Genomic DNA, 17,272 nt, shown 5'->3' with positions numbered 1-17,272 from the left:
TTATGCTTTAAGAATATTCTGACTCAGGGGCACCTGGGTGGCTCATTCGGTTAAGCGTCTGAACGGCTCAGGGTGTCATCTCGAGGTTCGTGAATTTAAGCCCCGCATTGGGCTCTCTGCAGTCAGTGCCGAGCCCACTTAGGAGCCTGTGTACTTCTCCTCTGCCCCTCCTCTGCTCACTTGCACATGTTCTCTCTCTCAAAAATAAATAAACATTAAAAAAATGAATCTTATGGTTCAAATGCCTCCCAGTGTGTTGAACTGCAAGTTAGATTGCCTCACACAGCCCAGTCCGTTATACATGTCGGTGAGCCTTGTCACGTTTCACTACAGGTGACGATAGGCAGTGTAACTGGGAAAAGTCTTAGTCTTGGAAAGAGCCGAGTGTACCTCCAGGTTTGAAATGCAGGTTCCTAAGGGCTTGTTATATTAGAGACATATTTCACCTTCCTGAAGACTAGTGTCTGAGCTCAGACAGGATGTATCATGCCTGTGGGCTTGAGAGAGGGGTTGCTGAGTGATTGAATTAACGTCTGATATCTTCTGGGCTGCACAAAATGGTAAGTCCAAAAAAAAAAAAAAAAAAAAAAAAGAAGCCATTAGATTCCCTGTCCTTGTTTCTTCCTTGAAGCCTTTGTAATCATTCTTAATGTGGTTAAATTTAAGTTGTTTCCAGTTCAGGCATGGTGCAATCAGATTTCCTCATGAGGGTGCTTTTCCACTGTGACCTCTTTGACGTCAATAACTGTTTCCTGTTGATTTGAACGCCCTATTCCCTCTGTGGATGACTTTGTTGGAGCAAAATCATAAAGCAAGGAGCACTTATGAGAAATTCAACACAATGCTGTCTGTTACTGGAGATTTCCTTCTCCATGCCCACAACCAGTCAGTGACACTGCAACTTTTGATACAGGGTTGGTGTGTTATTCTTTCAGAAATAATTCCAAAGTAATTGCTGAGAACTTAGGTAAGTCTAGATGTGGCGCTCAGCTTAACATTGCTTTAAAACCATCACTCAATTCATTAACTGTAAATGTTGTTGCTATTCTTTGAATTATTTCCGAAAGGTAATCTGCATCCTCGCTGTAATACATCTTCAACTGAAGATTTATATCTGTTGAGGACATGTACAGACTATGGATTCTTGCTTTAAACAGAAAAATCTTTTTCACTCTGTTGACAAGAGTGAAGCAATTGTATGGAAAGGGAGAAGAGCTACTACAAAAAGTCTCACTCTGATATGTTAGCAGTCCATTTGCTTTGCAACAGTATCAGTTATGATTATCAAGGTCTTAAAGTAGAGAGTATTATCATCTGCTATTAGAAACTTAGAAAACTTGCTGGAACTCAAGCCCTCGGTTGGCATGTTTTGGTTATCAAATCTAGTTTTGTGACCTCTTGCTTTATAATCACTTCCCAGAAAGAAAAGCTCTCCTTAATAGGTCAAGGCCATGACCACGCAGTATCAGAAGTGCCCCCGCGGCTGGCGGAGGTGTCCTCCTGACTCCTTAAACCCTCCAGATTCCTGTCTCACATTCACATTGCTGTTTTGGCTGCCATTTCATTCCTGTCTACTTGCCAGCCTGAGAGGCACCATCTCTGCATCCATGCAGGGCAGCCCGCTGCCCAGGACAGCACCCCTCCCCCCACCCCCCACAGAGGGGCCAGAGCCCTGGGAGCAGACGGCCGTGACGGTGGAAGCCGTAGTGATAGTGAGGATGATATTTGCTCACACTTAGTGAACATTCACTGTGTGCCTGGCACCGTTGGACATTCTTAGCTTAAATCATGTAATGCTTGTACACCTGTGAGTTCAGTCCTCTTATTATCCTCGTTTTGCAGATTGGAGTTTTGAGACAGAAAATAAATACAGCATAGCGGGAGCTGCTTTGGCATCTCAGACGCCCTGGCTCCAGAGGCCCCGTGCCCTCACCACCACGCTGTGCTTTGTCTTGATGACATCAGGGACTTGGGCACTGGGTGCAGGACCTCCTAGAGTACACGTTAGCCTGTTTGCATGATGTACTAATAATAACAGTTTCTGCTTGTGGAACCTCTTCTGGGCCTGGCCCTGACAAGGCACTTTGATTCTGGTTTAATCTGCACATGGTCGTTGTAGTGTGTTATTATCCCAGATTTGTGAATAAGTAAACCTTCTGCCCCTTAAGAATTGCTGTGTGTTTCAGTTAAAATTCTCCTGGTAGCAAGTACAGAAAGCGGTTTACCCAAGGTCATGCAAAAAAGTGAGAAGTGAAAATAAAGATGTAGAGATACAGGGTGTGTTTCACAGAACCCAAGGGCCAACTTTGTCCATGTCTCTTCCGGATCTGGAAGTGGAAAGGCATGATGGGCCCAGGTGGTTTCCTTCTTGGCTCCCTCATTCGCCCTTATCTCTTGCCTCTGCCTCACTCTATGTTTCTGTTCCATTCTTTTCTCTTGTCCTTCTGTCCATCCATCTGTCCAGCCGTGCTTTCAGCACTCTGTTTTACCAAGACATGTCACGTGGTCACACAACACAGATAACCTCAGCTTCCTAATTCACGTTTCCTCAGCTCCTGCACCCCACACAGCCTAAATTAACCTTTCCATCTCAGTTCCGATTTTCTGGGAAAGATACTGGAGAGGGGGTGGCCAGCTTGCTCTAGTTAGCTGCTTGCAGGGTATCCAGCATGGCCCACTGTGACCATGCCAGGGCAGTTCTCTGAGAAAGGGATCAATGAGCTGAACAGACACCTCCAAAGGTACCTACCACAGTGACCCTAGGCGATCTCACCCCTGGTTCCTCTACAGTCATCCTCCTCAGGTGATGTTGTCTTGTCACAGGTTATCATCTTGGTATATCACTTTTCATCGACCCAAGTGTTTTGTCTCGAACTTTTCTGTATACAGTTGCCTATCAGTTTAATTCCTTTATTTTCATTTTCATTTATTTTATTTCCTTTAATGTTTTATTTATTTTTGAGAGACAGAGCATGAGTAGGGGAGGGGCAGAGAGAGAGGGAGACACAGAATCCAAAGCAGGCTGTCAGCACAGAGCCCGATGCGGGTCTTGAACCTACGAGCCTTGAGATCGTGATCTGAGCCGAAGTCAGACACTTAACCGACTGAGCCCCCCGGTCCCCTCAGTTTAATTCTTAAAGAACAATCTTTATGAGGGCCTTTAGGGAATGCACACTGCTCATACTGACAGCCACTATCAGTTTGGGGGATATTTTTATCCCCTTTGACCCCTAAGAAGTAACAGCCCTGAACTGATAGCCAGGACAGATTTGGGCCAGGCTGCAGCGGGTTAATGGAGGCAGGCAGGTGATGACAGGAATTCTGTTATTAACCAGGCACCAGCTCCTTGGCCTCCTAATCCAAAGGGAGGCGTGGGACAAAGGGATTTCTGTGTTGTTTTTATTCCCCCAGGTGTTCCTCACCCGTGTTAATGACTTGCATTTGTGGTTGGTTGAATGGGGGACAAAAGAGGAGCAAGGGACAAAGGGCTGGGCCACTTGGCTTTAGAACTGAGGTTACACCGGTCTCCAGTCTCAGGGACCTTGGGTTTCTTACCTTGCAGATCAGAGCAAAATTTACCCGAGAGGAGCCAGAGTCCTCGGGGAAAGCTGTGCAGGTGTCCAGGACTCGGTTTCTAGGAGACTGGACTTTAGAAAAGCTGGAATGGCTGTCTACACAGGCTGAAACACAGAAACAGTTGTTTTTGTACTCACTGCCATAGGTGGGATTTGGAAACTGCTCCCTGCCCCAGAAGTGACTCACAGGCAACCTGAATCTATTATGCCCTGCCTCCCTAAACTCGGGGGGCCCGGCAGATGTTTCCTCTACTTGCTTCACAGCTGCGTTTGTAAAGCGTAACTTCGTGCTTGTCGGGTGGTGAGGGAGACTAGTTCTTCAACAGCACAGACTGCGAGTGGAGTCATAGGCAAGAGGCGATCTCCTGCCTCCCGTCACAATGTCACGTCCATGACTCTGCTTTGTAAAGGGCACGCGCTAAGTGTGAAAGGTTTCCCTCTGGTTGGTGGAACTCATTCCAGGGCAGGAACATTTAGCAGGGCTGATTTGCGTTTGTAGCTGATGTGTTAGTATGTGTGGTGGGTTCTGCTCACGGAGTCTTTTTCCAGCCAAGCACCATAGCCGCCACCTGGTTTAGCCCAGACGCTGGGCCTATAATTGTAGAGACCAATAGGTGAGTGAGCCTCTCTCTGAACAGGACTATAGTCCTGAACTTCTCAGCTGTCGGTGGCCTGAGGATGGGGTGAAAGGAAGTACCCTAACTAGCCTTTTGCTTTTTTAAAAAATTTTTGAGTTTATTTATTTTGAGAGAGAGAGAGAGAGAGAGAGTCCAAGGGAGGCTGGGGACAGAGAGAGAGAGAAGGAGAGAGAGAGAATCCCAAGCAGGCTTCTCACTGTCAGCGCAGAGCTGGATGCGGGGCTCGAGCTCACAAACTGCAAGTTCAGGACCTGAGCCGAAATCAAGAGTCGGACACTTAACCGACTGAGCCACCTAGGCACCCCATAGCCTTTTGCTTCTTCTGTCCACACTTGATTATGAAAGCAGCATATTCCAGTGATGCCCCACACGCAGAAGCTTCAGCACTTAGGGACGGTCTCCCTTTGCAGCCATTGTACCCTGCCTCATACCTGACAGTTCAGCTGTTCGTATACCTTGATGCCTCCCCACTCCAGCCTGACTCCTGCTTCCTCCTCCTTCAAGGCTGGGGAATTAGCTCCTCTTGGAAGCTTTCCCCACGTCCCACCCCAGCCTCCAGGCTGCTCAGGTGCCCTGATCTGTTCCCACGACAGCCTCTGTGTGCCTCCACCGCTCTGAGTACACTGGGGTGATGTGCTCTATCCACACTTCTCTGAACTTCTGGAGAGCAGGTGTGGGGTCGCATTCATTTTACAATACTTTGTCTCTCCCCAGGACCTGGTATTGCGTGTGCTCACTAAACATTCCTTCTGGTTGAGAACCTTAACAGTGTAAAAGATCTCTGAAAGCCTTATTAGGTACCATAAAGCCTGCATACCAGAACTCAGACCCTTTACTCCCATGGAGCCCTGGGACCCAAACCAGGGCTGATTGTATCTCATTTGGATGTTGTTCCAACAAGCTCGATGGCCTGGTGACTTTAGGTGTCAGAAAGGCCATTATTAGGGTGAAGAGATATGCGTGTAAACAGAGGGGCTCCTCTCAGCAAAGGCATTCTGTGAGCTGATGAACACATTTTTATTTTCCTACCTTGTGATATTATTTTAGGTCTTTGATAGGATGGACCATTACTTTTGGTAAATTGTCATTATATCTGGCTGGCTTGTTTCCCCTTCCTGCTTGCTTCGAGAGCTGTAAGTAGCCTCAGGGATGAGAGTTGTTCTAGGTGGTGCCATATAGGAAGTTAGAAGTGAAACTCTGAGGGGCGCCGGGGTGGCGTCTGACTTTGGCTCAGGTCACGCTCTCACATTTGTGGGTTCAAGCCCCATGTCAGGCTCTGTACTGACAGCTCAGAGCCTGGAACCTGCTTCGGATTCTGTGTCTTCCTCTGTGACTCCCCCACTCATGCTAAAAATAGATAAGCATTAAGAAAATGAAAGTCTAAATGAAAAGAAACCCCTATTTTCGCATTCCTGAGGCTTATGACCTTGTTGCAAATCACAGGCGGGTGTGACCCCTTGACCCTCCTACTTTTTCTGAGAACCCACCTCCAGGGCTGGGCTGAGGAACAGATGAAAGAGACAAGAAGGCAGTATTTCCTCCCCCAGATTTGGAACTCAGCCCCTGCTCTGGCTTTTCAGACTTGAGAATATGAGAACGATTTGGGGGAAACTAGAAATGGATGAAATTGCCCTTACAATACCCTCATCGTTTTGATGCCTACTGCCTTAGGAACTCTTGCCAACTACACTGACTTTCAGCAGCCTAAGGAATGGCCCCTTACCTACTGACCCAATTCCAGTAATCAGGTATTTCGAGCTCTTGGAATTCACGTGACTGCCAGTCACAGCCATGAAGAAGGTGAACAGGCTGGTTAACAAAAATGTGTAAGACTTACCTACTTGTCGAGGGGTGGTTTGGGTGGCTTTACCACTTGAGTCTTCATCGTGTCCCCCTTGGCCACCCCTTCAAAATGGACACAGCATTGTCATTACAGTGGCCTGTGCGGATGCAGCTCTTGGACGTATCTCCATCGCGTACTTAGCCTCCATCCCACTCCACTGCTACCCTGCTCTCGGGTCTTTCCCATGTGGAAAATAAAGAACACCATTGCTCATCAAAGCTTGTCCTAACCGCATCTGCCACTCCATTTGTCAGTCGCACTCAAATGAAGGCCACTAGCTCAGTCAGATGGCTCACTGTATTTAGCTTTCAATTGACTTACACTGGCCAACCTCAAGAGTTGTTTTGTTATTGTTTGGTTTTGTTTTTGTGTGTGTGAACCTTGTCGTTCCTTATGCACTCTTTTTTTTTTTTTAATGTTTGTTTGTTTGTGTGTTTGTTTATGTATATATGTATTTAGAGCACGAGCGAGCCTGCAAGCTACGGAGGCACACAGACCAGGGGAGAGAGAATCCCAAGCAGGTTCCACACTGTCAGCACAGAGCCTGATGCGGGGCTCAAAACCATAACCATGAGATCCTGACCTGAGGCGAAATCAAGAGTTGGATGCTCACCTAAGACGCCCCACCTCCCCCCACCTTCACTCTTAAATTCATACTTCTCATTAACAGAAGTTTCATAGACCCAGGGGATTTTTTTTTTTTTTTTCTCTGAATTAAGGTCTTACTTAAAATCAGCACTAAGAGGTCATGAGTCCTGTTTTCTGATCTGGAAGGCCCGATGAAACCAGTGGTGACTTGGGAGTGTGAGCTACAACTCGCACAGCTGTGTCCACTGCTCAGCTGTGGATGCGGGGTAACATTGTGAACAAAGCTGGGGCACTGAAAACCACAAGGAAAGATGAGTTGTCAGTACACATCCTTTGTGAATTGGCAAAAACCAATTTCCTTCAAAATGACGTCCACCACCCCCGCCCCCCCTGCCCCCAAAACGATGATGGCTGGCCCTGCGGGGTTATCCTGTAGACCTTTGCTTACATGTCACTCGCTCAGAGACTCCTCCACTGACCCCCAGGCAGATGACCAGATGTCTCCTCTTCCTCCCCTTTTCCTTCACAGGATTTACCAGAATTTGTAACTTTATTTGTTTATATGACTCCTTGTTTATTTTTTTAAATCAGTGTCTGTCTCCCTACCAGACTCTGTATGGGTAGAGGTTGTATCTACATTATGCCTGTTCTACTCTCTTGGATCCCCAGCACCTCATTCAGTGCCTGGCGACCCAGGGACTTCGTAGATGTTAGTGGAGGGGGTAAGGAAATCCACTGATCTCAGAGGTTCCTGAAACAAAGCACTTGATACTGTCAGTCTTACAGACTTCGCTTTTTCATTGAGACTTCACGTTCCTTTTATTAAAGTCTTAATCAAGGCACTGTGTTCACACCACATGCTCAGTACTTAGTGCACTGGCATGGGGAACCGTGAGGGCCCTTTCCTCTGTGAGGTTGAGAGCTCCTTCCAAGTGGAGCCAGCATCCCACCAGTCTGCGCCTTTCCACTCCTAACTCGGGAATTTCCTCATGGCCCGAATGGAATTTCTAACACTGAGGCTACTCTGAGGCTGTCGTTAGACTGCTGTTTGACAGGCTTGTCTAAAATGTTTTCCTCTTTCTGTGAGTGTTCCCTGCCCAAGTGTGAGGACCCGGTAGGTGTCCCTTGCATTCTGCAATTAACCCTGCATGTTCCAGAGGAGCGGCATGTGCCTTTCCATTTATGTTGCTCTCCTCCACATTCTAAAACCCCATGATTGGGCTAGGGATCCTGCCCTCATCCTCACTTTGCTAACGTCCGACGTCCAAAACAAATTAAACTCAAGGTTACGTGGCGTTTAAGTGCAGAGCTGCTACTAGAACCAAAGGCTCCTGAGACTTTCCTACTTTTTGTTTAATGCAGAGATCAAGGCTGTGTGGAATTACTTAAAGGAGATCCAGGTGTTACGTGCCCCTCCCCCCCGGCCCCCACAAACACCCTCATGCTTTGCACTGACCCCATCAGGATATTCCACTGAGTACCTCCACTTGACGACCTCTTCTCCCCACGCCCCCGCCCAAGGTAACATGATGCTGACCAGATTCTAGGCTAATGGTTACACCACGTTGGATCCTCTCTTGTGTTTGTATCCAGGATCGCCTGTTCTTCGTGATGGAGTTTGTGAATGGGGGCGACTTGATGTTTCACATTCAAAAGTCTCGTCGTTTTGATGAAGCACGAGCTCGTTTCTATGCTGCAGAAATCATTTCGGCGCTCATGTTCCTACACGAGAAAGGGATCATCTACAGGTGAGTTTTGGTCGCTGGTAACCTGTCTCCTAATTCATCCGCTGTTTGCCCTCCTGGCTTCATCCACCCTTCTGTTTTTCCTGTTAATCAATTGAAATCTTTTTAGAATTAAATTTACAAAGGTATGTGTCCCTTAGAATAAATAACCTAGTGTTACACATTGCCTGCAAACCAGAATTGCCCCCATGTGGTGTTCATAAAATCGGCTTGAACTGCTGCACTGAGATTATTCCTGAATTCATACAGCCAGCCCCTGCAAGGTGCTGAACACATTGTTGCTCTCTTTTTCTGTTTTAACGTTGGAAGCAATCCATTCCATTTTAAGGATCCATACCTACACTGAAGAGTGTGGCTGACTGTTGCCCTAAATTACTGTGATAATTGGGGTTACAGCTCGCCAGTCAAGCAACCAAAAGGTGAACTGTTGACGAGCAGTGTCCTGCTTGATGATATTTATCATTTGTAGCCCCTCCTGAATGTTGACTCCGCGTCATGGCACACAATTTTCTGATGATAATATACTTGGGGCTTAAAATCTGGTTGCCACTGTTAGATCTCAAAATGCAAAGGGATAGGAGATGAAACTTTGTTCAGACGCAAGATTGGGTAAGATGGGAAATGTAACAGTGAGTGTGTTAGACGATGTTTATTTTTAAATTTTTTCCCTGTGGTCAGTGTTTTCCTCCTCTTTACACAACTTTGTAGCTTAGTTGCCATATAAACTCTTCTTTCTCTTGAGATGCAATTGTTTCCTTTTGAGAAAAAATCATTTTTATCTTAGGAGCATGAATGTCAAAGTAAAAGAATTTCCTGATTTAAACTGGCAATTTATTAGCCTTGCTAACACTGTTCCTTTTGGGGGCTCAGAACAGTATTGACATCACTGTGCAAGTGTGAAAGAACTTTAAAAACTGAATATCCTTAAATATCTTAGAGTCAAAACAGGAAGAGAGGAGTGAGGCTAGGAAAGAATTCATCAGGACGGATCGACGATGCCAGAAAGAAGGGAGAAAGCAAAGGAAGTATGACAGGCACGATACAGAAATGTTAATTCTCAGGGCAGAGCCCTAAAGCCTCAACTAGACGCGGCCCTTGTCTCAGCCTCAGCTGTGGGGCAGAGAAGTGGGCAAAGAGCTTGGAGCCAGGCTGGATACCAGCAGTGGGAGTCTTCCGCTTGAACAGAATCAGGAATCTGCACTCATTCTTCAGCTGTGCAGCTGCCACAGGTTGCTGTAGATGGCCTGTGCTTTGAGCTTCCTTGATCAGGCTCTCTGTTCCCCCGGAGCCTCCAGCATGGGAATTTTCCTGTCAGAGAATTCCACCCAGTGCATGATTGGAGGGGGTTGCTGGTGGCGGAGGGAGTTCAGAGATCTTCCCGATGGTAGGTAGCATCAGACTCTGGGCCACGAGCTCTGCTCTTGTTCTCCTTTCTGTGGCTTATCCATCCATCTGCTCTCTGTTCATCCCAGAGAGAGTCTTCCCCACATTTAATTGTTAAGAATTATGACTTCCCAACTTGACAGGGGCTTCGGTAAATCCAAAGACTAATACCAATGATGGCAACAAGAGCTACATGGAGCATTTGTGACAGTCAGTCTTTACCTGAATTTCTGCCCTCATCCTTCCAGCACTATTATTATAACAATCTTATTAGTGTTATTTAGGTGAATAACCGAGTCTTAGAAAGGCTTAGCAACCACACTGTTAACTGGTAGTAAAGCCACAATTCAAATTATATCGTTAGCCACTGGGCCACACTGCCTCCTCAGGAGAGACTTGAACACTCTACCACTAAAGAGGGGACTTCTTATTCCCCTTCTGGTGATAGGGCGACTTTAATTCATGAAAAGGAAGCAGAGCATGTGTCTTCATTCTTCTGGGCTCCTTTCACAAAATACCGCAGGCTGGGTGGCTTTTAAACAACACAAAATCATTTCCCACAGTTCTGGAGGCTGGAGGTCCAAGATCAAGGTGGCAGCAGATTCAGTGTCTGGTGATAGCTATCTTTTCTCTATGTCCTCACATGGCAGAAGGGGTTAAGGGAACTCCCTGGAGCCTCTTTTATAAAGGCACTAACCTCGTTCATGAGGGTTCCACCCACATGACCTAAGCACCTCTCAAAGGCCCCGCAAATACCATCACGTTTGGGGGTGAGGATTTCAGCGTATGAATTTGGGTCGGCGTGGGGAGAAGGATGGTCAGGGACAACATTCAGATGGAAGCAGTGGAGAATAGCACGGTTGTCAAAACTCATTTTCTCGAACCCTTAGACGCTTTACTTGCGGACCACATCACACTGGCATGAGGCCAACAGACTTGCTCTCCTGTGTGGGATGTGACCGCCTCTCAGTCTACTTGTTTCATTTGTCTTCAACTATGGAGGATGGACACTATAGCCTGATGTCGTTTCTGTGAAGCTGTATCAGCCCACATCTTGAGAAGTTTTATTTAAATTCTTGGCATCTGTGGTTCAGTTTTGAGAACTTATTTTAATTTACTCTTCAACTCGAATCCCATATGCAGGCTCCAACTGATATGGTTGACTTTGCCAACGTTTTTTTTTTTTTTTTTTTTTTGGGAAATGAAGAAACAGAGCTTGAACGGGGGAGGGGCAGAGAGAGAGGGAGACACAGAGTCGGAAACAGGCTCCAGGCTCCGAGCCATCAGCCCAGAGCCTGACGCGGGGCTCGAACTCACGGACCGCGAGATCGTGACCTGGCTGAAGTCGGACGCTTAACCGACTGCGCCACCCAGGCGCCCCTGATATGGTTGACTTTGAAGGGAACACATTTAATTAGGATAGATTCAAAAGCTATTTTTATCCTGTGGATTTATTTCACAGGATAATTTAATTCCATTCAGGTTACTGGCCTGAGAGCAGAGTCTTAAGGATAAGCCTTTGAAAACCAAGTCCTTGGAATTCACACACAGTAAAGGGCACAATTGGGTCGTACAGGGTATGAATTTGATCCATCCAGAGAGCACAGGGAGAAACTTGGGTGCATGAGACAGCCTCATTTATCATACATGTCCTAGGATGGCCTTTATGGGAGCCAAAATGATATCATGGATGCTGCCTCTGACCTATCCAGATACAGGTATACCTGTTTTATAGTGCTTTGCTTTTGCTTTATTGTACTCCACAGATAACTGTGGATATAGTGGATAATTATCTATCTATATCACAGTTTTATCATATATGTATGTGTGTGTGTGGTTTGTGGCAACCCTGTGTGGAGCAAGCCTACCGGTGCCTTTTTTTGAACAACATTTGCTCATGTTGTGTCTCTGTGTCACATTTTGGTAATCCTCAGAACATTTCACACTTTTTCCGTATTATTGTATCTGTTTTGGTGATCAGTGACTGATGTTACTATTCTAGTTGTTTGGGGACTCCATGAACTGTACCCATATGAGATGGCAAACTTAATCCACAAATGTTGTATGTGTTTCTGACTGCTCCGTTGACCAACCCCTCCACCATCCCTATCTCTCTCCTCGGACCTCCCTATTCCCTGAGACACAACAATATTAAAGTTAGTCCAGTGATTAACTGTGGCTTCTCGGTGTTCAAGTGAAAAGAAGAGTCACATGTCTCTCACTTTAAATCACAAGGTAGAAATGATCACGCTTACTGAGGAAGGCACGTTGAAAGCCAAGATGGGGTGAAAGCTAGGCCTCTTGCACCAGTTAGCCAACTTGTGAATTCAAAGGAAAAGTTGTTGAAGGAAATAAAAAGTGCTAGTCCAGTGAACACACGAATGGTAACCAAAACAGCCTGAATGCCGATACTGAGAAAATGTGAGTGGTCTGGGTAGATCAGACAGCAACAACATTCCCTTAAGCCAAAGCCTGATCCAGAGCAAGGGCCTCACTCTCTTCAAACCTGTGAAGGCTGACAGAGCTGAGGAAGCTGCAGAAGAGAAATTTGAAGCTAGCAGAGGGTGGTTCATGAGGTTAAGGGAAAGAAGCCATCTCCATAGACATCAAAGTACAAGGTGAAGCCCCAAGTGCTGATGTGGAAGATGTAGTGAGTTATCCAGAAGCTCTAGTTAAGATAATTCATGAAGGTGGCTACACGAGAGCACAGATTTTCAATGTAGATGAAACAGCCTCACATGGGAAAAAGATATTATCTAGGACTTTCATTGCTAAAGAGGAGAAGTGCATGCCTGGCCTCAAAGCCTCAAAGGACAGACAGGCTTTGTTAGGAGCCAGTGCAACTGATGACTTTAAGTTGAAGCCAGTGCTCATTGACTATTCCAAAAATCCTCAGACCTTTAAGAATTATGTTAAATCTACTGTGCCTGTGTTCTATAAATGGAATGACAGAGCCTGGATGACAGCACATCTGTTTACAACATGGTTTACTGAATATTTTAAACCCACTTTTGAGACCTGCTGCTCAGAGAAAAAGGTTCCTTTCAAAATAGTACTGCTCTGGCAATGTACCTGGTCACCCAGGAGCTCTGGTGGAGAGGGATGAGGAGATGAATGTTGTTTGCATGTCTGATAACACGGCATCCGTTCTGTAGCCCATGGATCAAGGTCATTTTGACCTTCAATTCTTATTATTAAAAAATACATTCCATAAGGCCATAGCTGCTATGGCTAGTGATTCCTCTAATGGATCTGGGCAAAGTAAATTGGAAACCTTCTGGAAAGGATTCACCATTCTAGATGCAATTAAGAACATTCTTGATTCATGGGAAGAGGTCAAAATATCAACATGAACAGGAGTTTGGAAGGAGGGGATTCCAACCCTCATGGATGACTTCGAGGCTTGGAGACTTCATAGAGGAAGTCACTGCAGATGTGGTGGAAATAGCATGAGAACTAAAATTAGAAGTGGACCCTGAAGAGGGGACTGAATTGCTGCAATCTGGTAATAAAACTTGGATGGATGAGGAGTTGTTTATTATGGCTGAGCAAACAAAGTGGTTTTTTGAGATGGAATCTACTCCTGGTGAAGATGCTGTGAAGATTATTGAAATGACAACAAAGCATTTAGAATATAATATAAACTTAGTTGATACAGCAGTGGTAGGGTTTGACAAGTTTGACTCCAATTTTGGAAGAAGCCGTGTTGTGGGTAAAATGCTATCAAATAGCATCACATGCGACGGAGAAATTGTTCATGAAAAAAAAAATTAATCAACGTGGCAAATTCCATTGTTACCTTATTTTAAGAAATTTTCACAGCCACCTAAGCCATCAGCAACCACTACTCTGATGGGTCAACAGCCATCAACATGGAGGTGAGACTGTCCACCAGCAAAACATTACAACTTCCTCAAAGCTCAGATGATGGTTAGCATTTTTTAGCAATAAGGTATTTTTTAAACATATCATACTTTTATGTTATTTTATTTTTTAAAATTTATCTATTTTGAAAGAGAGAGAGTGGGAACGGGGAGGGGCAGAGAGAGAGAGAGAGAGAGAGGGAGAATCCCAAGCAGGTTCCCTGCAGTAGGTGCAGAACCCAGCGCAGGGCTGGAACTCACAAAACCATGAGATCATGACCTGAACCGAAATCAGGAGTCGCACACTTAACCGACTGAGCCACCCAGTCACTCCATCAAGAACATATTTTAAAATTAAGATTGTTTTTTAGACAATGCTATCCCACACTTTTAATAGATTACAGTGTAAACATAACTTTTATATGCACTGGGAAACCAAAAAATGTATTGACTCATTTCAGACAGTTCATTCTGGAACTGAACCTGTAAATATCTCTGAGAGATGCCTGTAGAGGGGCTGTTGTTTATTGTTAGGAAAGGTTTTTATTTTTCAGTGTGTTGCAAATCATTGCCAATAGGACTTTGGAAGGTAGTACCATAGGCTCCCTATGACTTGACTTTCTTCTGTCTCTTAGCCAACTGTGCCTTGTGTGAGAGGAGAAAGGCCAGTTACATTTCTGTGCTTTTCCGCTTGACCCTGATTTTCAGACGTGTTCACTTGCATTTCTTGGAGGAACAGAAGTCCAGTTCCCTGGAGATACAGCAAGAACAGGAGTTGTGCCTTCGCCTTTGGTTAGAAGGTCTGGGGCTGCCACGGCCCAGAGACCAAGAAGAAAGGGCTGGGAAGTAAGCAGTCAATGAGCCACTTTGCTAAGGGGAAAAAAAGACTATTCATTCCTTTGTGCTGGGCTTGTTGGCTGATTGGGAGCCCAGATAGAGCTCATGAATAATTTACAAGGCCATTGACTTTTTTTCAGAGTCAAGTCCTACAGAAAAGTTAGGAAGACAAAAGGGCACGCATCCCATTTACCTGCCCTCCAGCATTACAAGCCCCATTTTCAATCATGTTTCATAACCTATTTTAAAGGGAAACTCAGGCGCCCTTGACATTTCAACCCCAAACTCTTAAAGCCAGCCAGCACACATTGGAGTTGCTGTTTTTGACAAAGCATAGGATGTATCTAAAATATGTTTAGTGAGAAACCTTTATGGAAGGACACAATTTAACTTTTGATTCCTCCTTACTGTCTTAACACCTGAACACAGTGCATTTTAATACACACTGTGAACCCATGAGTCAGACCACCCTGTACCCTATGCAGTTCTTGGCTTGCTGTGTGCCTGGTAATCAGTGTTTACTCCTAATGCCCCAAGTGCTTACCATGGAAATTTGCTGTCCTGTCCCATTGTCCAGGTGTGGAACTGACCCACAGAGGCTGACTGCCAGACCTGAAATAATGTCTTTTAACATGTAGCACATTAACTTTTCAAGAAAATCAACTTTGATTTCTCCTCAAATCGAGAGAACAGTCTCTACCTAATTTGACTTTTTTTAAAATTCAGAATTTGGGAAGATTAACAATCTCCCTCCAAGATAAGGTCTGTTCAGCTAGTCTTTGAAAACAGTTCTGGGTGAATATCAGTCTCTAATAGCATCTGACTCTTGTTTCTCAAGGATGTCATACGGGACTGTCAGGTACCTTGCTGACTTCACATACCTGTGTGATTTGAAATTAGCTAAGCATAGTTTTGCTTGGGGAGCCCTCCACTGTGAGCATTGCTTCTATGTCTAAGAATTCACAGTTAATCTGTTTCCAAATCAATTTGTATTTGGGTCAGTAATGAAGGTCACCTGCTTGAGTCATTGTTCTCTGATATCTACCTCTTCCCCCCTCTTGAAAATCTTGTAACATTTGTTAGATTCCCATCTCCTGGACCTTCTCACTCCTAAGTGTTTCTTATTGACAGAATTTCAAGGTCCTCAAATGTCTTTCATTTGAGTCTGGAATTTTGGGCCCTTACTGTTACCTCACCTGTATTGGAATTCATTTCCATATTTATATTTATTGTATTCATTCTAGTGAGAAAAAACTCTCTTTAGATAAAGATGAAAACCAAATTTAGAAGCTCTGTGTTCCCTTTGTCATTGGATAACATCATTCCTTCTCCTCCGAGAAGTAGGTCTAGTCTTTCTTGATCTGTTTGTTGCAAGGAAAACTACAAATTGTCATTTGTCATTTTCATGAGAGTCCTTGTTTCTTCAGGATGTGCCAACCATGGGACTCTCAATACAGATTTTGACTATGAACCCTTCTTAGAATTGTTACTAAAACTCCAAATTATGTAGTCACATTCCTGCCTCTTCTCTTAGCTTGTCATGATTGCTCTGTCAAATGGAGGCCTCATTCAGTGCCTTCCACGGTCACCAGAAAGTGACTTCACGGTCCCCTTTCAAAGATGTGATGGAGAGCTCAAAGGATTTCCAGTTTATTAGAATAGTTGGACATTCCCCCCTAATGAAACTTGTCTACTTTTCTCCTCCTTCACACAGTCTTTGGAGATATTTAGCAGGTGTTTATTGAGCATCAACTTTCTGCCAAGGATACAAGCATAATAATGAGCAAAAACAAAATATTCCCTTATGGAGAGTATGGTATAGTGAGGGAGAAAGACATCAGATGGCCATACTAGTAGAAAATCACAACTGTGACCAGTACCACGAAGAACAGGAATGCACTGCAGTGAGTGAGAACTTTTAATACAGTGATTCAGGCTGGTCAGGGAGAGACAGAAGAGTTTTCTAAGGAAGTTACTCTTGAGCTGAGGTGACCAGTGAAGAGGGATGGAAATACCATTTAAAACAGAAGGAACAGCAAATGCAAGTTCCCGACATCAGGAAGAAGCATAGCAAGTTCAAGGGCTCTATAGGTGGCCAGTGTGTTTGGAGTCTAGGAGGCATATTCTCCCACAATAGGCATTTCATTATCCTAGAGCATTCACTGTCATCTGATGACTTCACGATTTTATTAGACACTCTTTGTAAGTAATTTATTTAAAAGTTAGGTAAGTCTGGTCATGCTGCCAATTGCTGGAGGAGCGATCCATTCACAGTGGGCTCCTTGTGTCCGGTTCTATGTGTTTATGTTCAACAATGGAATTATAAAAATATTGGAGCCAGATGAGGCCTCCAAGATTGCCTAGTGCCAAGTTCTCTTTTATACATGAGGAAATTCAGGTCTGAAACATCCAAACAGTAGATTGTTTCTCAGAATGGGTGTTTTCTTAAGATGGCTCACCTGTAATTTATTTTCCATCTCAGGGGGAAAAAATTACCATTTTGTTTCAATCTTTAACTTACTACTGACACGGAGAGCTAATCAGGACATTTGGAGGCATTCGATACTGTTCACTCCATTTTAGTGAGGAAAATGCAGTTGACCTCAGAATATATTTCCTGAGCTCTTACTTTTATTAGGAGATATAAATACAAAATGAATAGATGTGGTGTCTGCCCTTTGAGGCTCTATCTGTGGGTTGGGAGAGATGGCCCATAAATACATAATGGCAGATGGATTCCAAAATTGGAGTATTCCCAGCATATTATGGGAGCAAAGAGAATGGCCACTTAGCCTAACAT

General features: G+C 44.7%; 1 protein-coding gene across 1 annotated transcript in view; it reads left to right on the top strand.

The window, feature by feature from the left end:
• Positions 1-17,272, top strand: part of PRKCH (protein kinase C eta) — a 232,227-nt gene that overhangs the window by 150,544 nt on the left and 64,411 nt on the right. The window contains exon 10 of the mRNA XM_049611510.1: positions 8,238-8,392. Coding sequence (XP_049467467.1) covers positions 8,238-8,392 — 155 coding nt within the window. The remainder of the gene's footprint in view (positions 1-8,237; positions 8,393-17,272) is intronic.

The sequence above is a fragment of the Panthera uncia genome, assembly GCF_023721935.1.
Source record: "Panthera uncia isolate 11264 chromosome B3 unlocalized genomic scaffold, Puncia_PCG_1.0 HiC_scaffold_1, whole genome shotgun sequence".
Classification (NCBI taxonomy): domain Eukaryota; kingdom Metazoa; phylum Chordata; class Mammalia; order Carnivora; family Felidae; genus Panthera; species Panthera uncia.
The sequence above is the reverse complement of the archived record's forward strand: the minus strand, read 5'-3'. Positions and strand labels throughout refer to the sequence as shown.